Here is a 24,288-nt window from a genome sequence, read left to right as displayed (position 1 = left end):
ACCACATTTACATCACTGACATTCTTACATACACTTGTGTGTTGCAGAGGGACAGGTTAATGGGTTCAATTAAAGTACATCAATATTTGCATTTATTTTTATTATAGGATGGGTCATTTCTCATAAGAAAAAGCTCTGGTCAGGATATAAAGCAACCATTTACTTTAGTTGTGTTCTACAAGAAAAAGGTCTACAATATCCCTGTGCGCTATATTGAATCATCACGGCAGTACGCTCTGGGTAAAGAGAAGACTGGGGAAGAGGTGAGCTGTTATTCTGTTGTTTAACAGTACATACAATAGCCACATTTTGACTCCGGTGAAAGCACTTTATCCTAACACCAATACAGTATACCGAATTCCAGTCGCACCCTTACTTGCAAGGCCAAATACAATTATTAATTGCATTCATCTCTTCACAAAAACACAACATTACTCCAAAAAACTTGTAATTTCAAGGTGCCATCATGTTACAAAAACAAATCACTAGAGGATTAGCAGCAGCTCCAGCATAGTGCTTAAGAGAAAAAGAAAATTCAGAGTAGCAATCCATGTAGTTTTATCTACTAAACTGGAATCTTCAGTTCGTTAAACTATTTAATGCGTGATGTGACAGAATTGATTTTGTGTCCAGGATACAACTTAATTTAAAGTTCTGACTCACTGAAGCAATGCTCCAAACTTCCAGTCACAACATGGTAGGTACAAGAGACCTCAAAACCCTCTCAAAATGGCTTTGCGCAAAGATGCATTGCCATCAGAGCTGTGCATAAGCATAGTAGTTTGGAAGCAAAAGGATGCAAATTCTACGCTTGAACACAAAATTAGGAACTACCTGATCCTGTATAGTTCTACAATAAGTGTGAAGCTCCTGTAAGGTCTTATTGCAGCGTGTTGTGCAGATGAAGTGGGTCTAACAAGGTAGCTGTGAAAATTGTTTTTGTCCAAATTAAGGGGACAATGAAGTCTGGAATAAAAAAAAAAAAATGGGGACATTAAAAGGTTTAGAAAGTAGTTTATACAACTGTGGTTATTATGAACACCTAGTTTAAGAATCATTACATTTGAGGTAATGTGTGGGGTGTTCATAGATGGACTCAGATTGACTGTTTATTAAAGTCACAGATATAAAGGATATAACAGATACAAAGGATTTACCACTGTGCTAATTTTGCACCATTTTTGTAAAGCGGAATGAATAGTTGAGAAGTGCTCTATATAACTTCAAAAAGGCTTTTTTCAATTAAAACGCACAAAAAATCTTAAAGGTTTTAATAATCTGGGTTATGTTTATGGCTGTACTTCCTTTCTTTGTTTTATCAACTCTTAGGAGATTAACAAATTACATGACTTCTGTTTTACTCTACCTCTTATACCCAAATTCTGCTTGAGAGACATTTCTAATAATTTCTAGAATCCCAATGACAAATAATAGGCAGTATATAGTCTGAGCATATTCTAACCACAGTGTTACACGTAGTGAAATAAAGAATGAAAGTTCAAACTGTTTTGAAAAGGTGTCCTTGATCCTCCTGTGATTGTTGGGATGGTTGAAATTGGAGCAAGCCTGAGAATGCAGAACATTACTGATATTTTTTTTTAAGATACCTAACCCTAGTATTTGAATACACAGACATGTCAATGAGCCTGCATTACATTATTGACCAACCAAGGCCATTATGTAATTAACAATGCAGAAAATTTTTATAATATCTCTTACTTGAGGTAATAAAAAAAATAATTTTATTTAAAAAACTAATTGTCTATATCATATAACCAAAATAATTTCATAAAAATTATAATTTTAATCTAATTAAAGGGGGGGTATATCTTAAATTTAATAATTTTTAATTATTTTAATATTTCACCACCCCCCACCCCTTATTTTTAAATATAAATATAAAAGTATTTTTAAACTAATGAAGAATTTCTTAACTAAAAAGAATTACATTATTTAGAAATATTAAAATAATATAATTTTAAATTTATAATATAAATTAATTAAACATTTCTTTAAATAAATCATTCATTAAATAATAATAAAATTAACTAAATTTTTAATTAATTATAATATAAAATATTAAATTAAATTAATTTAAAAAATTTTATATTTAATGTTTTAACTATTAATTTAATATTTTATATTTTTATTAAACATACTAAAATCAATTATTTATACATTAATAGAAAAATTATTAAAATTTTCTTTGTTAAAAAACGCATCACAACATCTCTAACTGGTAGGTGTAACCACCATAATTCACAATAGGGATCATATTATTGTATCAGTTTTAGTCTGATTGCTAGAAAAAGCCCAAAGTATTTGTAAAAGTGTGTCAAGGGACACACCATGCCAAAATTTAATCTATCTCACAATGCATTGTTGATCTTTTCGTATTTAAATGGCCAACCTTTTGCAATAAACACTGTACATCATTAATGACTGGATCTAAATGTTCAAGCTAATTCTTTATTTTTTCCTTCAATCAGCGTTTTGGAAGTGTGTCTGGTATAATTGAGAATCATCAGAAGACCCCACTGGTACTAATTGACAACCAGAACAATACCAAGGACTCAACAAAACTGAAACACCCTGTAAAAGTTTAACAACCAAAACATTTTGCACATCATCTACTGTACACTTCTGCTGAATTCCAATATAGAATCTACTGTACCCTCTTCTGCTAAATTCCAATATAGAAGCAACAGGGTTGGATGAATTCAAATTGATAGCCAGGTGTCATATCTATTACTAGGACTAGTTTTGTTAGCTCCAGACCTTTTATTTAAATCAGGCATCAGGAGCATCAGACAGAATCATAAACCGAATGTAAATCAGCAACAAATAAAAATATACTGACTCAAGGATCTGTACATTGTTATACACATACCAATTGTACCTAGAATGTGTAAACATTTTTTTTGTTTGTATTTTTGTAGTTAAAAACCAATTCACAGAAAAGCAATTTACTACATATTTGGAAATCTGTTATTTGCATTAATGTATTTGTTCCTCAGATGCTAAGGTTAAGAGTAAGAGTATTCTGTCTAATTCTGCGTCTCTGTGAGTAGCAAATGTCAAATGCTGTGTACAAAACATGATTAATGAAAGTAATACTTACACATTTTTAAACTCTGAAATGCTTGATTTGTATATATTTATAATAAAGAATTGATATAGAAAAAGTCACAATTTTATAAATACTGTATACTACAGAAATCAGCCTAAAGAAAAGTGTAATCTTAATTCGTAACATTTTAAACAAATGTCTAAGCTATAATATTTTGTTTTAAGGATTTTAACTATTTATTGAGCATAAACAGTTGATGGAAAAAATTGAAATTCATTAGTATGTTTATGTAGTTTTTTTTAATAGATGTAGGCAATTAAATCTGCTGTCAAAAAAAAAATCTAACCAATGAAAATACTGCTGTGTAGTTTTTTAATGTCATTTACACAAGAAAACCCTTTTTCAAGACAGATGTCATATTATGCAATTAATGCAAGAACACAAGCAGTCAGACAGTTCGGGCCAATCCTTTTGCTTAACTGGTTGTTTTTTGTTTGTTTGTTTTTTTTATAGCAGTATTACTGTGAAAAGTGTCATCTGATTTCATTATTGCCCTGTTCACTTTAAATAAATATATTTTATATTATACTGTACCACAAGTGTGGATAGATCTAGCGTGGGATACATTTTTGTTATTCCACTTAAATGGAATAACATGCTTACCAGGACTATTGTCAAATGTATCTTTGCTTACATTCCAATCCAGCTTAAGGTTCTATTTAAAGATGGCTGCAGAGGAAAAAAAACAGGGCTTGAAATTAATCTACGTTGAAACACAGTCTACTGAAAATAAAAAATAAATCCGCCAGACAAAATAAACCCTGAACTAGTTGATTGAATATAAAAAATAAATTACAAATTTAGTTAAAAAAATATACTTGTAGTTTAAACAGAATACTGAATGATCGTTTGTGGTATACAGTTTTTATTCGCATATTCACGTTGAATAAAAAACATATACGACGAACAATCATTCAGTTCAGTATCCTCTATTTATTCAATAAGAAGTTAAATCAACACTAGTGGGTGTGTAATATCCAGTAGAACCTTATTATGATTCAGACAGATCTGGTCTTTTCAGGTAGGTACTACAAGAGACAAAGCTTATTTAGTTGCACATCAGAAAGTTTGTCTGATTGAATGATAAAATACGAGTCCTCAACTCTACGATGCAATGTATTTCTCTTAGTACTTCAGCACAAATATCTGCTGCTGCCGCTCAAAGAGGGACGATACCATACATATTGAGTGTTATCCTATATGCTCGGAAAATAAATTATAAAAAACTTGTTGCACAACTAGGTTTCATGATGTTTCAGTGAAGAGGCCAAGCTGGCTCAAAAACATATTTCCTCTAAATTTTAAACATAATCAAAAACTGTAAAATTTCTATCAGAACAGGGCAAATTATAAATACTGTAAGTGTTGAGTATTAATATAGTTTATGAAAATCAATCCTTTAAATTAAACCCACTCCTGAATAGATCCACACATCTTCAAACAATATTAGAATCGAATATACAAAATTGACATGTTTTAGAAGTATTTAGATTTATTCCGGTTCTCAGTGTACATAGTATAAACAGAAACAGGTGTGTTTTACAGTACACTGTAGTGTAAGTCTGTAAGGGCACATCTTAGGCACTTATTCAGATGGCATAAAAAAATAGATATTTGTTGAGCTATTTTCCCTGTGTTTAACCTACTGATAGAAAAAAAAAAAAACATTGCGTGGTACACATTACCTAAACATCAATTGTAAAAGATTTAACTAAAGCATAAAAGAAATAAACACATATTTGGTTATCCAGTGCTGCTGTATTCTCAAGAGAACATTAAAGAAAACAGACCTATATTTACCATAGGGATTATTTTAAATGTATATATATATATATATATACAGTAAGGTGTGATTTGAAACCACTAAAGAAAAAAAATGTCAACAAAACAGACAATACAGTTAATAGAAAACTAAATCATTACTATATCTAAAATATTACATCCAGTAAATTGATCTGTAAGCTAGTGTTGAAATGTTTTTGGGGACCTATTAAAAATATGACAAAGAAGCATGTAGCATCGTGCCTTGATATTTGAAGAGGATATTTTTAAATCAGCAGTTTGTGTCCTGGTAAACAGATTTGATTACTTGCCTTTTTATATAAAGACATGTCCTTTCATTTTCATAGCAGTGGACAACAATGTCCTTTTTAAACATTAAATCTATTACAGGAATGTTGCTGCTCCTGCAAAATGAAGCTTTGCATCACCTGAGTTATGTCTCAAAGGTCACCATCATACACACACACACACACTACATGTTCACAAGTGACAACCAACAGGCACACACTCACATTACTCACCCTACAAATACAAGGAAAATCTTGACTACGCACAGACAAAGAATTTCTTCACATTTCATTTGACCAAATAATTTAAACATAAGAATAATAAAGTAACTGTAATCCAACAACACAGAATTGGAAGACATCTATGTATCAATCTTTTGAGTTTGTCGGCAACCCCATACAACTGATTACATGAGATTTAATTCACCAGCACTTCTCCATTTCACATTAAGGAATATTGTGCCAATGTTAAAGAAATAGTGTCTGTTTTCACAATGGCTTTTCCAGTGCTACAGGAATCAAATAACAAAATATATATATGCATTTCATCTATCACATATAAACTGGTTGCATGACTGGGTATTAATGAACAGGCCTATCGTTGCAGACATCTGCATTGCTCTTGTTGGTTTAAAACAATGTGTTCCAGTCTCTAGTCGCTTCCATGAGATGCCGCTGGCCATGCCCTATCCAGTCCTCCTGGTTTGTAAAAAGTCTGCCACAAAACCAACAGCTAAAGGTAGATTTCACACAATTGTTGGAGGTAGAGTTCACTACTTTATATTTATTCCTGCTAGTCTTTTTAAGTTTTAATTTCAGAATGTATCTCTCCTTCACAGGACTTACAGGCTTAACCTTCCGTCCTCGAATTGACCTGAAGTCCTGTGATGTTGCCTGAGGATGATAGTTGCATTCCAGTTCAGAAAGAGCAGCTATTGTTCTTGGCGATAATGCTACCTTTAATACATGTCCTTTAAACTTGTTAATTGTCCGCATTACATTAACTACTTCAGGGACATCTGCGTCTGGGTGATTAAGAACAACTACTGGCTGGTTTCTTCGTGGGCATTTTATGAGCTGTGAAGGACTAAAGGGCACAAGCCTCAATGTCCTTTCAATGTCCTTTGGCACCGTTCTGCTAGTGTTGTGCATTACAAGTTCATCTTTTTCATTTTCTTTCCATTTTGTGCTTAATGCTCTCTTTGCCTTTGGTGGCTCTACGCAATCTTCCTCAGGTGTTAGTTTCCTTTGCCTCTTTCTATTTGCTTTTGGGAAAATTTGTTTTGGTCGTGGACAATCTTTCTGGAACTCGCTGCTTTTATTAATCACAGCAGACTTGTTTACTTCAGTTCCACTGGTTTGAACATTTGCCAGAGATGAACCTCTAAACAACTGTGCAACTGTAGACATTGGTGCACTTGTAGAATCATTCAAAGACCCTGATGAAATATGACTCATGGAAAGGTTTGCAAAGGACTGGTTCGATGACATCAGTATATACGGCGATTGTACAGCACCACTTGCCAGAAATATTTTCTGCTGTACCTGTGTAACAGTTCGAAGAACAGCCTGAGGCTGATCTGCAGTGCAAGCTGAAACCTCTCTTTTGAATGGATCACCGCTGCTGCCAACTGGTTTCTTATCAGCAGGACTTCTAACAATCTTTAATAAGAAATTATGTGTACCGCCTCCACCTTTTTTGACTGGTGAATTCTGATCAACTCTTCCTTCCATCTGACTGTTCAAAAGTATGCTCTGTTTAACTGGAGTTATTCGCTTGACTAAAAACGCTTGTCGTCTGCCAGAAAAAACAGTAGGATTTCCAATGGGATTAATTGCCCCTGGTGTGGCGGGACTTGTCTGTTGAACTTGAGAACACTGGCCAACAGAGGAGCCGTTGTGGCATGAAATATTCATACCCTCTTGTGGTGGTTTCTTGATGAAGAAGCATGTTGGTAAGTTTGTAGTCTTTTCTCCAGCAAGTGGTGGGATGGAATTTGACAAGATTAAAGAGCCTTGAAGAGGCATTCCGTTCACAATAATATGACCTGTGTTGGGGCTAACAGAATTTCCTATTTGTAGTCCACACTTAGATAGCACATTATTTCCATCAACATTAGCTGCCGTGTGACCTAAAAGCAGAGAACTGCTATCACCCACAATCTTGGTGACTGCCCCAATTCTTCCATTACTTATAGTAAAGGACAAACCCGTTTTTTTATCAGTTTGTTTGTTTCCAGTGTGCAGAGAAGTTACATTTATTTGAGGAACTGAAACACCTTTAAGTACCTGCAGTCCTGATGAGCTTCCCAGTTGCAGTGGTAATAAAAGTCCATTCTGCTGAGACTGAAGTAAAACATGTTTGTTTCCCTCTGTTAGGTTTGAAGGCTGAAGGAACCTCAAAGTTTCTGCAGACATGTGAAGAGGTCCTTGACTGGATGTACCCATCCTGTCCTTTACCAATTGCTGATTTATTATTGCATCCGAATGTTTTTTGAGAATCTGACCTAGGTCATCAGCTCTTGGTGTAGATTTATTTCCACAACACTTTTCGCCTTCAGAAATACATTTAGCCACATCAGATTTCTTCTTCTCGGTTTCAAGTTCTTGCTCTGGGTGGTGGTTAACGTTGAGGTCTGAATGGCTTGCATCACTTTTACTTTGAAAGGAGAACACTGGTGTCATTTTTGACATTAAATGGGAATCTACATCATCTGGAGTTTCATCCAAAGCATCAACATGCTGTTCAGAATTATCTTCTGCAGTTGGAATAGCTTTGTCTGTTTCTTTTTCATTCTCTGATTCATTTTCTACAGAAGACTGTTCTGCGTTGGTAGACTCCTGTTCAACATCTTCAATGATAACCTCATTATTTACATCACAGACCTCTGGAACCAAGTCCACAGCTATTGTGTTCCCAGCTGGTAATTCTTTCCTATCTTGAAAATCATCTTTATCATGCAACTTCTGAAGCTCTGAACTCTCATCTTCATTTTCTTCTGCATCTGGAACTGTCTCAGAAAACTCACTGGAAGCGCTGCCTGTATCTTTGGAGTAGTTGTGGAAACTGAAAACTTCTTGGCTTGAAGAATTATGAAGGGATTTATTTTCATTCTCTTTCACAATGTTTTCCAAAGAATCTTCTGATGACTGTTTGTGTTTAGAAAGTACTCTTTTCTGTTCCTGCTCAGTTTCATTTGATAGCAGAGCAGCAGAGGATGGTTGGTCAATCTTAACAGAAATTTCACTTACAGAAAATATATTATTCCCAGCTTGCACTGTTGCATCCATGTCTGTAGGTACTTCTGAGGAGCAACTCTGACTTTGGACTTGAACTTCATTTTTTGCTGAAACTACATTTTCTGTAAGCTTTCCTGAGGTGCTCCCCAACTCCAGTGTCTCTAAACACCCAGGTAATGAACCAGACTGAGAATCCATTTTAGATGCTGCAGACTTACAATTTTCAGCAGTTGAATTGCTGTTTCCTTGCACTTCTTCATTTTGCACTGCAATTTGTTGATCTGTTTTTTCAAGGGTTTTCTCTTGCAAAGGGTCATTTGCTTCATTTTCGGAGGAAGGCTGCAACTTTGGGGTAGAAGAGTCTGCCTTAGATGCTGGTATTACCTTGAGCACCAGGTGACGTTTTCCAGCTACCATCTTGAACCCCATAAATTTAGTGGTACAATTTGGTGGAATGGATATTTTATTTTTCACCATGAGCAGAGATGATCCATTGATGCCTGTTTTTATGAAACCTCCATTAGAATTTAAAACTCTTTCTAACTGTGAAGGAGTAGGCAGGGGTACAGATACTGGGCGTGTCTGGTGTTGATCATTCCTTTTTGTTGCAAGCCTTTGTTGAACATTGTCTTTTTCATTAACCACAGTTCTCTCCAAAAAATGCTGCGTCTCTTGTAAAGTCTGTTCTGGGCTAGACAGTCTTCCACATTCATCTAGAATGCCTCTTCTTAGAGAATGCAGTGCTTTGGTTTCCCAATTTGCTTCCCTTGATGTTCCAATTGCTTTCCTAGGCAATAAAGGCATCAACCCTGTTGAAGTACTTGCCATTTTTTTTGTGCCATCTCCATTTTCCTTCCACTTGCACTTTTTTTCAATTTGCTCACTATGTAAAGCGGTCATATGCTTTAAAATATAGTCTTTGCGTACTGCCCCATAGTCACAAAATTGACAGTAAAATGGAAATGAGCAAGTATGAACTACAAGATGTCTCTGAAACTCTCCTTTTGAATAACAGACATACGAACATTTGTCACACTTGTACTGAATTTCATTATGTCTATGTATGTGCTGTACAAAGGTTCCTACATCTTTTGTAGAAAACTTGCACTTTTCACAACTGAAATGGCCGTTTACACTGTGTTCAATATTGAAGTGCCGAGTAAGCTGCAGTAAAGGGTAATGAACACCATCATTACAAACATCACATTTGACCATTGTATCCCGATGTGTCAGTCGATGTTGCTGAAGTATTTGAAAGTCGTAAGTGGAATAGTTGCACATGTTGCAAGGATAGATAGGCGTATATCCCTCATGCTCTACTTGGTAATGTTTCAAGAAGTCATTTGGACTAAACCGAACATCACTCTTGCATAAAGAACACCTGAAATTTAGTATTTTGGGATGAACTTTCACCTCTTCTCTGGGTTTTTTAGGTTCTAAATGCTGTGCATTGCAGGTTTCTGTGACTTGGCTTTCCTTTCCAGATGTATTCTGTAAAGATTTTCTTGCTGTCTGCACTCTGCCTCTTGGTTTGTCAGATGCCTCACTCGTTGCTTGACAAAGACTTTGATCCAGGGTATTTATTCTTGGTAGTACAACTTTAAGATGTTTCAGCGCGGGTTGACAGTGCTGCTGCTGTTTCGCTGCAGCTCCTGGCGGCTGCGAGTGTGAAGCGGCACTTTTCTCTTCACCTTCATCTCCATTTTCACAGTTTTGGGTTGCAGCAGTGTTTGTTTCGTTATTTTCTGGGTCTGTCTGCTTATCTGGTTCCATGTTTAGTTTCCAGATATCTACAATCAGAACACAAACATTATATCAGTGATAATACCTGCACCCAGTCCTGTATTTTATAACTGCTATTAGAAATATCCAACTTATATTTACAGTGAAAAAAGCATAACTGCGTACTGTATTTTAACCCATTTACTGCATGTTAACAATAGTGTCAAACTATTTATATAAAAAAAAAAAACATTAAAACATCTACATTAGCCTATTAGTTTTAAACCCCCATATATTTTGTAATATGATATATTAAACATGTTTTATTTTTTAATTATTATAGAATCATAAAAATATATGCAGAACACAAAGTTTCATATTACAACCAAAAAAATAATGAAACGGCAATCAAACTGCTAAAACATTTCTAAAAAAAAAAAGTCATAAATATGATCATTTGACTGTACACTTGGTCCCCAGTTTACCAAATGAATTGTTACAGTTTCCCATATGAAGAGTGGTACATAAAATCGATAACGCTTTTTGGGGTCTTTTTTAATGGCAAACAGCGTTCCCTCTAAGACTAAAACTTTCGCAAGTTATTATCATAAATATCAACCTCGGTCGAGACTCCAGCTACTCTCGAGGAAAACCTATTATTTTGAGACCATTTTTACAAATCATTAACAGAAGCATGTTTGTGTCTGTCTTGATTCTCCGATTTCTCTCTGTAAAAATGCACGTCACATTAGTGCAGCGCACTCTCAAACACCAGTGAATCTACTGGTGCAGGGTGGGCGAAGCAGGCATCTGCTGATTCTGCCTCTATAGATTGTGCTGTTCATGAACTTTACAGTTTTTAACTCGTCATACAATTGAATACTATAATCAGTGAAGCACAATCTTCCTGTATTATTCAGAAATATAAATACTCTGGTAAAATAAACTAAAATCACAATACTCACACTTTGACAGTTTTTTATTATTATTTCCCTTTTAAAAAACAACCATTACATAATTCATCTCAAGCATTTTGAAACTGATAAAAATGTAGTCAGCACATTAGTCAAAAATACATATTTAAGTGTATAGTAATTGAAGATGGCAATGTCCTCTATTTATTTATTTTTCGCCTGTTTACTCATCATGTGACTTCACTCCATTTCTGCTGAAACTCAACATGGTGGCTGCACCAACGAAGAAAAAAAGCAATGTTTCAGTATGACAGAGCTAAAAGAAATCTGATTATCTATTTGAGGATGATGTGATAGTATTCTTAGTTTTGCTGTAATTCGCGTTGTCATGTGCAAATAAATACCATTAAATATTATAATGCCTGTCCCGTAAACACATACAGAATAAGAAAGCAAAGCAAGTTGGCAACAATGACAAAGCAGTGCATTCTTCTATGCTGAAAAACTAAGACCCAAGGTACTGCGCTCAAGGGAGAGCTTTCCCAAAATGTATTTCTTTCCACGCTACCTGCTTTTAATGAAACTGTAATTAGCAATTAAACCATGGCCGTTTCTTAACTGAATTATATTTTCTGACGACTAAGAAATGAGCTCAAAACTATTTTTCTAGCTACACAATCCGACATTCGGCCTGGAGACACGCCTCTTCAAAATCTTGCGAATAACACTGCAGAATTAGTAGGAAAGAAACAATTGTGAGGATTAATTATGCGTTTACATTAAAAGGGGCGCTATTTAAATTACAATCGGGTAATGCACAGCAGTGAACCTGTTTTAGAGCAACTAGTCAGTCAACACGCCTTTATCAGTGTTTCATATTTTATCCTGGCTATTACTATAATGCCAGTAAAATGCTAAACTTAATTTGTGGAGTACTGTACATAGGATTACTCTCACATGACATTGCTGGATTGTTACTAAACTTTCATATTTTTTATTGTTATTGTAAATGCCAGCAATAAACTAAACGGGTCTTTTCAAAACATCTTTATTTGTAGACTAATCTACTGTGTTCGTGGAAGACTGTAAATTTTATTCTCAGAACTGTGCTGGACATTTGGTTTTCTGAACTGTTGTAATATAATTATTAGGTTTTCCTGCTTATTTTAATGCCAGCAATGACCCAAGTGATGTCTATAAACATTATGACAGGTTTGAAGTGCCTTTAGGTGCTTTACCTACTATTACAGCAACAAGAGTGATTGAAAGAAAAAAAAAATTGTGGTACTATAGTCAACCCTCTTTATACCACCACACAACTTTCTATATTTGCAATAAATTCAAACGTTTAATTTTTTTAATCAAACAATTAGAGTATCTCAAGGCCATTTTAATAAAACATGAATCTTTTTTTAAACTACAGTACTAGTTCTTAACACAACAGTAGGTCTACTTGTGACGTTTTATCATCTTTTCCCATCTGCATGAAACATACATGGGTACTTTGGAGGAACAGTTTATACACAAAAAAGTGTCAAATCACCCAAACAACAATTCCATAAAAACAAAGCTTACTGTGTTTTTTGTTTTGTGTTACTGTACTGGTCATTTGAACTTTACTGTTTGTGGCACGACTGTAAGCCTGCTCATGCTGTACTTTCTGTTTTGCTTTGGGAGCAGGATTGTTGATGACATTGGTATGAACGTTCAGTTAACCACTAATTAGTAAAGCGAGTCAAAGGTTAACTGCATAACTTTGCTGTTTTAATTGGCCATGATTATTTCGCTGGTGTTACGAGGGAAACTACAATGCTTATTTTTACGTTTGCTTGGCTTGGGAAGTTGGCGGATGGCAGACTGCGGGGTGGCGATATAACAGATAAAAGTAGCACTGTTTTTATATTGGTGACATTTGTTCAGAGAGAATAGCTTGCGAGGGTGGCATTATAAAGGGGGGCAGTATAAAGGGGGGCATTATAAAGGGGGGCAGTATAAGGCGGGACAACTGTATTTATTAAATGTACTTATTTTAACCAGCAAAATTATATTTATGTTATTTATATTTAATTATTAATAAGTTGATAAAAAGTGGGAACAAATGGAATTGCCCATTTTTGAAAAACAGAATTTGGCATTCCCAAGAATGAAAATCAGTAGCCCTAAAGATGGTTACAATTGACGGCAGTGCAGAAGCCAGTGTTTTATGCAGTAGTGTAAAGCAATTTTATGCAGGCCACCAGTTAAGCATGCAGTCTATATCTATGATAACAACCAACGGGGCTGCACAGGATCAGAGGATGATTCAAAATCAGAGGCAGAGCCACAATAAATACCTTGTTTAAATTTATTGTAAAATTGTTGAGATACTTGTGCTGGAATATTGTTTCAAAATTGTGTAATACAACAAAATATATTAAAAGGGTTAATGTGTGGCTGAAGGTTTCTCACTGATAATTTACACTTTCTCAGTCAAAACGGCAAGTTTCTCGTTATCTAAAAAGCTTAGAGGGAACGCTGATGGCAAATGTAAACAATGCCACCCTTAAATCCAGCTCAATCCTCCTCACCCCTTTAACTCATTCAGCCTGTCAATATGGCAATGTTAGCGTTGCTGCTGATACCATTTCAATGGGTTTTCCCGGTTCAAAATCCTAATCTGTAGTGCAACACAGAACAAATCCTATTGACCTTAACGTATGTAAAGAAACATTCAAACCAAATAAAAACCTTGAACAGAAAAGTTGTTGAGCACAGACATGGCTTTCCAATTGTGCCTAAAGTGGATAAAGTAATTTAAAGTATTTAAGGTAAAGGTGAATTTTTTTTTTTTTTTTTTTTTAATATATATTAAATAGGGCTGTAAACAAATTATCCCTCTTTTATTGTTGAAACTTAGAAATAGAAAAAAAACACCAGTGGGGAAGTTGCTCATCTTAAAACACGATTAAGATATATCCTGTTTTTTTCTTTAAACAACCATGTAGTTTTCTTTCAATTTGAAACCAAAGGTAATGGTGAAAACAGCAGAAACCCAGGGAACACTTGTTATGTACTCATAAACCTGTTCCTGCCACTCTGAACCTGTGCTGGAACTAGCAGGAAGGGCAGTTTAACCAATCAAAATGCTGAACATAGGGAACCAATGAAGTGTTTCTGATTGAACAGATTAGACTCCAGTAGCAGATATTATGAATTCAGAAGACATTTTAACAGGAAGACCTGAAGCATAACTGATGTGAAACGAAAATAGTCATGTTAATAAAAAATATCAAAACAATCTCAATTATGTTGAAAATGATACTAAAGGAACACATAGAACAATGCAGCATGCTAGGGAAAGTAATACATTGTGCTTTAGGGCATTTTTCATTTAACATGCTAATATTCAAAAACCAAGACTAACTTTTTTGTTCAAATATATGTTGTTTTTTAAAAGGTTATGTCCTAACCAACATGCCAGATGGAAAATGTGAGGGAAACGTTTTTATATAAAATTAGGGTTCGACATTAACCATGGCCCGGGACCGGTTGAGAGCGCAGTTTGGCCGGTAGTTATGAAGCACCACAGGCCCAACTAGTGTGTGTATATATGTGTGTGTGTGTGTGTGTACACACTACTGGTCAAAAGTTTTAGGACACCTCCATTTTTCCAGTTTTTATTGAAATTTACGCAGTTTAATGTCTCAATGTATGCAAATTGAATCATAGAACAAATAAACAATTGAAGATAAAAAAGAAATCATGGAATTGTTTTAACAAAATGTAAACTAAATTTTTGACTCAAGTAGCCACCTTTTGCAGATATAACAGCCGAACACACTCGTGGCATTCTTTCTACAATGAAAATCAAATATTGGTCAGAAAGCTCTTCCCAACACTGTTGCAGAGGTTCCCACAAATGTGCTGTATTTGTAGGTTGCTTTGCTTTCACCCTTCTGTCCAGTTCATCCCAAACCAGCTCGATGGGGTTTAAAGTCTGGAGACTGTGCTGGCCATTCCATGATTTGAAGCCTAACGTCTTGTTCTTTTCTTCTAAGGTAGTTCTGACATAGCCTGGAGGTATGTTTTGGGTCATTATCTTGCTGTAAGATGAACCCCTGCCCAACTAGGCGTACACCAGAGGGTACTGCATCGCGCTGCAAAATGCTCTGGTAGCCGTTTTGGTTCCACTCACTCTGTGCAAGTCGCTGACTCTGGATCCAGCAAAAGAGCTCCAGACCATCACATTTCCTCCTCCATGTTTGACAGTTGGTGTCACACCAAGGAACCATCCTTTTGGCTACTCGACGGCGTACAAAAACCCTGCGTGATGAACCAAAGATTTCAAATTTTGATTCTTCGGTCCATAAGACCTTCTTCCAGTCTTCAGTAGTCCACTGGTAGTGCTTCATGGCTCAGGCAAGCCTCTCTTATTTTGCCATCTTAGCAATGGCTTTCTTACTGCCACTCGACCTGTCAAACCTGCAGCTCCAAGTCTTCTCTTCACAGTTGAAACTGAGACTTGCTTACTTCGACCAGTGTTAAGCTGTGCTTGAAGCTGTTGTCCTGTAAGCCGCCTATCATGCAAGCAGTTGACTCTCAGAAACATGTCTTCTGATTCTGTTGTGGCTTTGGGTCTGCCAGACCTCTTCCTGTCAGAGTTTCCTCCAGTTTCCAAGTGCCTTTTGATGGTGTAGGAAACTGTATTCACTGACACCTTGGCTTTCTTTGCAATTTCTCTAAAGGAAAGACCTACACTTTTAAGGGTTATAATGGTCTGTCTGTCTTCCTTTGTTAATTGCCTTTTTCTCGCAATTATGAGAGCAATATACTACTTCCTGCAGTACAAATCTGTCCAAATAATGCTTAAGAGGGTGTAGTAACACAGTCTGTTCCAACACTGCTTTTATACAGACAGATGGTTTGTAAGTAATCAACAAAAATTGGGACACCTGTAGGAATATATATATATATATATATATATATATATATATATATATATATATATAATATGGCTTCCGTTTCATAAATCGAGGAAAACAAAAAGCTGAAAATTAATTTCCAAACCATTTTTTAAAAACATAACTACGAACTAACCCTAACTTTCCAGCCACGCGTCATATTTGTTGTACAGTCAGAATCTGAGACTAGGTACCAAAGTGCTGTGTTGGTGGTACTCGTTCCCGTTGTAAATCTTTTACAAATCGGGTTTTCTACAACTAAGCAACCAATAAGCCAAAAGGAAAGCGCTGAAATCAATAAATCATAAAGAATGGAATTATGAAAAAAACTTAACATTTAGAGTGGAGACTTCATTATGACAGAGAAAAAAAAAAGTAACGTTTTGCCTTGTTTGGCGTCAGTTTCCCAGACTTGCAGAAAACAGCAGCTTTGTTTGTTGTGAATTAAACATTTCGTTTACATCATAGCCAGTCTCACAGTAAGATGTCCCAATGGATACTCAGATACGCAATCGAACTGTCTAACTTTTTGATTTGGGATCCGATGTGTTCAGGTTAAAAATGTGTGTTCAGGTGGCCCGAGGGGCCAGTAGTTAAAAATCTAAACGTAGAGCCCTGACAATACATTAAATAAAATGCAAAAAAATATATATATATAGCTCTGGAAAAAATTAAGAGACCACTGCAAAATTATCAGTTTCTCTAGTTTTACTATTTATAGGTATGTGTTTGGGTAAAATGAACATTTTTGTTTTATTCTATAAACTACTGACAACATTTCTCCCAAATTCCAAACAAAAATATTGTCATTTAGAGCATTTATTTGGTCAACAACTGGTCAAAATAACAAAAAAGATGCAGTGTTGTCAGACCTCGAATAATGCAAAGAAAATAAGTTCATATTCATTTTTAAACAACACAATACTAATGTTTTAACTTAGGAAGAGTTCAGAAATCAATATTTGGTGGCATAACCCTGATTTTCAATCACAGCTTTCATGCGTCTTGGCATGCTCTCCACCAGTCTTTCACATTGATGTCGGGTGACTTTATGCCAATCCTGGTGCAAAAATTCAAGCTCAGCTTTGTTTGATGGCTTGTGACCATCCATCTTCCTCTTGATCACATGCCAGAGGTTATCAATGGGGTTCAGGTCTAGAGATTGGGCTGGCCATGACAGGGTCTTGATCTGGTGGTCCCATCCACACCTTGATTGACCTGGCTGTGTGGCATGGAGCATTGTCCTGCTGGAAAAACCAATCCTCAGAGTTGGGGAACATTGTCAGAGCAGAAGGAAGCAAGTTTTCCTCCAGGACAACCTTGTACTTAATATTTTTATTTGGAATTTGGGAGAAATGTTGTCAGTAGTTTATAGAATAAAACAAAAATGTTCATTTTACCCAAACACATACCTATAAATAGTAAAACCAGAGAAACTAATAATTTTGCAGTGGTCTCTTATTTTTTCCAGAGCTCTGTGTGTGTGTGGTGTGTGTGTGTGTGTGTGTATATATATATATAGTATATATATATATATATATATATATATATATATATATATATATAATATATATATATATATATATATATATATATATATACTAGGTATACGTTAAGCAAACCATATACGGTAGAACCACTTAGTTAGTTGGACATTTTGGTGAAGATCTTGTGTCAGTGAAGACACCTGTACCTGATTTGATGTCTGTACTCCATTTTAGTTTAAAAAATGTATCAAATAAAAAGAATGCCACATTGTATTTAGTCATTGTGTTTTCTTGCTTGAACTTTAAGAGCTTTGTCATTGGTGCACAAATGAGCACCTTGCAGTTCTGAATTTTCCTCAGTTTGTGTCTTTCTTTCCAGTACACATTCTGTGGTTGTCATTTCTACATAAAAATGTGATGTCCATTAGCCTCTTGATTTGTGCATTTATTTCCACTTTCTCTTTCTGTTTGCTGGTTCTTGCATCTCTGTGACAAGGTTTTTTGAGAACATACCAGTCTGTACCTATTCAGATTAGATCATCTGAAACGGGACTGATTCTTTGTAGAGCAGCTGTTTCCTTAATTCACTGTTAACATGACAGTGCTTCATCTCTTGTTCCAGGTGAACCGGTCAACTTTGAACATTTTGTTTTTATCTGGAATTCTGTAGTATCTCTTCCATTTCTCAACATCCCTTTTTACATTTCTAAGCTGTTCCTCCAGTATATTCACCTTCTGTGCTTTTATCAGTGTCTTTTTATACTTGCATTTGGCTCGCTTATCATACTTTTGGTTATCATTGAAACCCACTGATGATGTTGCTGTCTCTTGTGATCTTTGCTCTTCCTGTTTAATGGGAGCTCTGTCTGGCATTTCAGGAATTGCTGCAGAAAGAGGTGGAGTGACTGGTAACTGTTCCTGAAGTCTTCCTTTAGCTTCTCTGTCTTTTCTGTGACCTCCATTTCCTTTGGAAATGCCTGTGTTCTCTGACTGTCATTTTGCTAATGTCCCTGTAATGCTTCCTACTTCTTTGTCTTTCACTCTCTAGATACATTTTTTGTCTCCCTTTCTTTCTGTATACCTCTTTCAGTATTTGTCAGCTTAGTGGTACACTTGGTTGGCACGATGACTAGAAAGATAGATAACAAGGTTCTGAACTTTTGTTTGCTTTTCTTTATTGGCAAGGATAACAATGGTAGCTTTTAAGACACATACACACATATTCTTGGAGAGTCCTACATTTCCAAAGTTCAAGCTAAGTACACATTACACAAAATACAGGCTTAATCTACTGTTTACATCAGTAAAACTTAATTTGTAATACAGTGTATCAGAAGAAGCAGCACAAACATATGACAAATAAAATGACACAAACTGTAAAGCACAAGCAATGGATAGATATTTCTGGGTATAGAATATAACATTGCACATAAGATTGCAGTTCTGAAAACTTTACAATGTTTAGTTTTCATAATTAAAAATGCAATGTTTGTAGTTATACAGCTTACTGAAGACTATTAAAGACTTCAGGTAAAATGTCTGTATTTCCCCCGTTTTCGATACATGTTGGCAAAGTCATTTATAAAGTCTCAACACTGACGTTTCATGTAAAACATGACAATTTCATGAAAAGCAAGACAGGCCTTACCTCAGCATCTGCTGTTGTCCCTCAAGGGAAAGCTGACCTTGGTCACCCCAAAAAGAATGTATTTAAACAACATGGATCTGCGCAAACTTATGGCAAATTATTTTAGGACTGAAATGTCTTCACCAACAAGGGACAACAAGAAAAATGCTACTGTAAGATTCTAAATTATGACAAGTGTTCTCTGATTAATGTTTTTGTCATCAGAAAAAAAGAACATAAATCTATATAAAATTACAATGTTATTTATAGAGCAAGAAACGCATGTCAGTGAAGACATTTGGGTGTACAGTAACCCAAAAAAGGATTTTTTTTTTTTATTATTTTGTTCAAAATGTTGGTTTCCCCACATAAATCAATTTATGTTACTTGCAAAAACAAATTTGTTTGTGTACTTTTTTTCCTTAACCTGAAAGAACAGACTATCGTTGAGTTCAATGAAAAATGCCCTTTAAACCCTAAGGCCTGTTCAGTAACACAAAGTTGTTTGCTTCTAGTTTTGTGAAATCAGCAGCTTTTTTCTCCTTTCAAAATGTAGGAATTGATTAAAGACTGGAGTAAATGTTTTGAAAATAGAGCCCAACATCTTTTACACAAATGACAGACACCCTACACACAACATATTAACTAGTTTTTAAGATTAAAAGATTATCCATATATATGTTCTATTTCAATCAAATTACAACAAAATGTCAGCAGGAATAAAAATCTATTTATATTTATTTTGAAAAACAGACCTTTATAATGGACTTGTTGGTGCCATTTTGCAAGTTTCTGATTAGAATTTGTTTCCATATTTATCAGGATAAACTTTACTTACTTTTAAGTTTTCCTTTCTGGACACTGGAAACATCCAGTTTCCTCTCAGCGACTCCCCAATCTATAAACAGAACACAACATAAATGTCTGTCTTTAATCTTTTCTTTGTTTTTTCTTATAATCGCTCATGCTGTGAACAGCATAACTCAGAAGACAAAAAACAACTGTACATTGAAATATGCATATGGATATACGGTAAAACACTGCTTTTAATTTTCAAAGACACAACAAATTTTGGAAGTCTAGGCCTATTTCTTTTCATCTATAAAACTGGATTGTTCCAGATTACTCAATACATGTGTATTAAAAGATTTTGACAGATTGATGCCAATGCAATGCAAAATGTTAAAATCTTAGTTACATGCTTAAATAAATCAGCCCTCAGGGCCTGAAAAACACAGCAAGTCAGTGGAAGCCTACATTAACCTGAAGTCCTGATTTAGTGCTGGGACAAAAATATTGACTATTCGAACAAATATTTTTTGACATGTATTCAGATGCAAAAATCAGGTTGCTACAAATTACAAGAATACCTTGCACTTATTTACTACCTCACCAGAAGTTGCGTGACCTTTGAAATGGCAAAAAATGGCAAATGAAAAAGAGCTCAATGTGATATGTGAGAGTTAATATATAAAAAAATAAATAAATAAATAAAAACCTAAAAAAATAACACAGGATCAACACAGCAGCTCGAGCCTCTATTTAAAAGTTTTAGACAGCAAAAAGTAAACAAACCAGATTAGACAAGTACACACATAGCGATCTCTATGGAAAGCCACCTGGGTCAAAAAAGCGTTGTGCTGCTTTAGAGCGAGTCACAATCTAATGGGCCAGAAAAAAGGCAAACACGTCATTCTGAAATGACTCGCTTAAGCGTGCCCAACTTGCTGGAAATGTTGTGTAGTGATTTTTATATAGATTGTGTATATATTTGTTGAAACTTTCTGTTATGTGAAATGTAATAAACAAGAAACAAAATGGTGAGTTTTTTCCTCTCATTTTCACGTTTGTTTAATTTGAAGTGTCCTAAAGTTAAATTTCAGTTTTTGTTTGCTGGTTCAGCTACAAAAATGCACAAGTAAACCTCATGTTATTACTTTATGAAAACGTGTCGATGGCCACTGTTTACTGCAAAGAAACGGCAATGGCAAGGAATGAAAAAAAAAGAACAAGTAAATAAAATGTGGTGTCAACTTAACGTACAATTTATTTCAGAAATAAACCAAACATTTAACCTGAACTGCTATTTGGCATTCTTTTGGTTTGTAGTTAATTCACTGGGGTAAAGTAAGGCATACGCAAAGTATTATTTACTCTGGGATATATATATTTTTTTTTTACTTTAACATGTTACACAGTGTAACATCTTGTAAAATACATTTTGTAAAATAATGCCCCCTGCCCCCGACCCTGCTGCTTTGCTGTCTCTGCCTGCGTTCTGAGCAATATAATGGCTTTTATTACTTTTTGAAAATAAATTAACATTTAAATTATGAATTATCCAAACATGAAAATCCTGTGTTCATCCCAGCACCAGTTATGCCCCTATAATAATACACAATTCTTCAAAGCCTTTTTAACTGAAAAAACAAATGTGTCATGTTTTACCAGTAAGGTATGCATAGCAAAAATAACTCAGTAATGGTACTTGTAAGGGTGGAAGAATCCCATTGCACAGCTGTTTGCCAGTCATGGGTTTATTTTTAAAATCACAGTACTGTAAAACTGATGGGACCCAAGTGCCTTCTCGAATGACTGGGGTGACTCAAAACTGAGAGTACTACTTGGTTTTTATCACTTTATATTTCTTAGTTATGCAATTATTAATAAGAAGCGTCATTCATACTGAATGCTTACTTTAATATTTAAATAGTACTGTTTCTTACTTGACAATTTTATGCAAAACTATTTTAACGGTTTGATTTTCCAAGCATATTTTCTGTTTTCACTTTTATGAATGTCATTACAGGTCATTCATCCTGGCCTGGTTTTTTTTTTTGTTTGTTTGTTTTAATGTTTTAGAAACAGTTTGTGTTGAATGCCATCTGTTCAGTATTGTTTGCCATCAACCACTGTGCCTTTGTCTCCTGAAGTTTGTGTACATCTCAGGTGTTAGTTTTCAAGCCCAGGCTGTTATTGTTTAAGAGGAGTCATAAAGGGGTTTGCTTAAAAAAGTAAACTTCACTATAAGCATTACAACTATTTATGAAACCATGCATGAACTATACTAATTAATACTATGGAACCTTGCCAACAATCATATTCAAATACATACAAAAACATTATTCATTGATGACTGTATACTAATTAATGTAAAACAATGTATACTAAAAAAAAAAGTAACATTTTAATCTTTTGTCAAACCATACCGTCTGCTTCTACCTGCAGCAACAGGCGGTTATGCAAAACATGACCAACTTATTTAGACTGTAGCCCAAAATCTTTTTTTTTTATTACCTTTATCTTTTTTATAGAAATGCCATCTATAAATGGTATTTTTATCACTGATTCCTAATGTATCTCTATATAAAACTATTTGCAGCATTGCAACTTTAGTCTTTTGAGGTTTCAAAAGATACAGTACACTGTTTGTAAAACCAATGCATTTAAAATGCCTGAATATCAGCAGCATCACTTAAAATTCCCAGAAGCAATCAATGCATATGTATGTCGATATTACAATGTAATACACTATGCACTTGAATTTCACCCAGACATCATTTACCAAATGTAAAACGTTCTTTCTTTTAATTTCAAGCTATGAACAGAAAATTGCGTGTCTTATAGAGAACTACTTTTGGGTTTTTTTAAATAAAAAAATGAAACACAGTTTTAAAACATTTTGCAAACGGGCCTCCTCAAAAAATCGACTGCATTTTCCAACTTGCAAACACTGGGCGGACGTATACATCCTTTTATGTCGTAAACTGCGAGTTCGTCAACTGTTGCTTTAAACAATTTACTAAAATATTCACGGTAACTGAAAGTAATTTACAATGTATTATTGTTTCTTTAACTAAATCAAACATAATATTTTAAAAACTTCCCTACTTTAGATTTAAACTGGTACTATTTGTTTGCTGTCTATACTACACGTCCCCACCCATGCGCACAATAAAGTAAATAATAACGTATTTAAAATACACAAGTCATCAATTCTGTTTGGCGAAACATATAAAACTTGAACAAACCTATCTCATAGTCTCACCTAGCTTCCAAAAGACGTTTTAAAAAACAAAGACTTTTCTTGCAATTACCTTTCCTTCCTTGCTAGCTTTGCAGGTCACTTACAGCGGCCATGACAGTTTCATCCGGGAATCTCTCAATTTGAGTGCACTGTTGTGTGATTGTTGGGAGACTCAAGCGGAGGAATATGGATTACCTGAAAGCGCCCTAGTAGAAGGTTGCTTGTTTTGTCTTTGCTTCTGGCTGTAAAGCTTAAAATGTTAATGCTAGATTTGCACATTTGCCTTAGAATGTTATAAGCTTCACTATGATTTGCTATTATTAGTATTAGCCTATAAACAAATGTAATAATCAAGACCTTGTAGTGTTTCATTTAAAATGAGCTGTGTAAGGTCATATTCTAGTAGTTATGGTTGCTGCTGCATGGTCAAATTTTTTTTTTAATATAGTATCATTTATTGGTAGCTTTTCAGGATTTTTTTTTTTTTAATACATTGTTCTTTATTTGAAGAACAAATCATTTATCATACATTTTGTATTATTTATTTTCTCATCTTGTTTTAATAAAACAAATGGATATGATCTGAGATATGCAATATGAGGTTTTTTTTTTTTTTTTTTTTTTTTTTTTTAAGGCATCTAATGGGAATTTCTATTTATTCATTTATGTATTTATTTACTGAACAAGTTGGGAAAGGAATCCAATTTTCTCATTATGGTTTCTTTTTAGTCTAAACTACAGCACACCAGACAGCATTTTCAGTAGTTATTTACCAGTTATAATTATAGAATAGATTTGTTGGATGGCATTTGAAAAAATAAACAAATAATAGCCATTCACATACAGTAGGACACATGTATAAGACTATCTGGGCTTTATGTGAAAAACAAAGTGTTACGTTGTGTTATAAAGTGGTTATAAGATTTCTTATAATTACATGTTTTATTATTTCATAACTTCATGAGTTGCAATCGCCAATTATGGTTTGAAATATAACTATTCAATTAAAAGTGCACCCCTAAATATATACAGAGTGGTTGGACTATAGCTTTAGAAAGCCTTTTTTTCTTTTTTTGAAGTTATTTAGATGACGGAAGTCCCCTTATGATAAATTTAGGCATTTTTAGGCAGT

General features: G+C 34.6%; 2 protein-coding genes across 2 annotated transcripts in view; one reads left to right on the top strand and one right to left on the bottom strand.

The window, feature by feature from the left end:
* Positions 1-3,656, top strand: part of LOC121325721 (B-cell linker protein-like) — a 33,093-nt gene extending 29,437 nt beyond the window's left edge. Inside the window, exons 21-22 of the mRNA XM_041268611.1 lie at positions 108-263; positions 2,490-3,656. Coding sequence (XP_041124545.1) covers positions 108-263; positions 2,490-2,606 — 273 coding nt within the window. The 3' untranslated portion in view covers positions 2,607-3,656. The remainder of the gene's footprint in view (positions 1-107; positions 264-2,489) is intronic.
* An 895-nt stretch (positions 3,657-4,551) lies between these two features.
* LOC121325720 (zinc finger protein 518A-like) lies at positions 4,552-23,281 on the bottom strand. The gene is made up of 3 exons (XM_041268610.1): positions 23,227-23,281; positions 19,968-20,027; positions 4,552-10,229 (listed from the first exon to the last, which is right to left on the bottom strand). The coding sequence occupies exon 3, from the start codon at positions 10,210-10,212 to the stop codon at positions 5,830-5,832; it is 4,383 nt and encodes a 1,460-aa protein (XP_041124544.1). The 5' UTR covers positions 10,213-10,229; positions 19,968-20,027; positions 23,227-23,281; the 3' UTR covers positions 4,552-5,829.
* Positions 23,282-24,288: the final 1,007 nt, after the last annotated feature.

Source organism: Polyodon spathula, chromosome 13 (assembly GCF_017654505.1).
Source record: "Polyodon spathula isolate WHYD16114869_AA chromosome 13, ASM1765450v1, whole genome shotgun sequence".
In the NCBI taxonomy this organism is placed as follows: domain Eukaryota; kingdom Metazoa; phylum Chordata; class Actinopteri; order Acipenseriformes; family Polyodontidae; genus Polyodon; species Polyodon spathula.
The sequence above is the reverse complement of the archived record's forward strand: the minus strand, read 5'-3'. Positions and strand labels throughout refer to the sequence as shown.

Excerpts from the sequence above, each read along its gene's own strand:
- LOC121325720 (XM_041268610.1), bottom strand. The coding sequence starts at position 10,212 with ATGGAACCAGATAAGCAGACAGACCCAGAAAATAACGAAACAAACACT.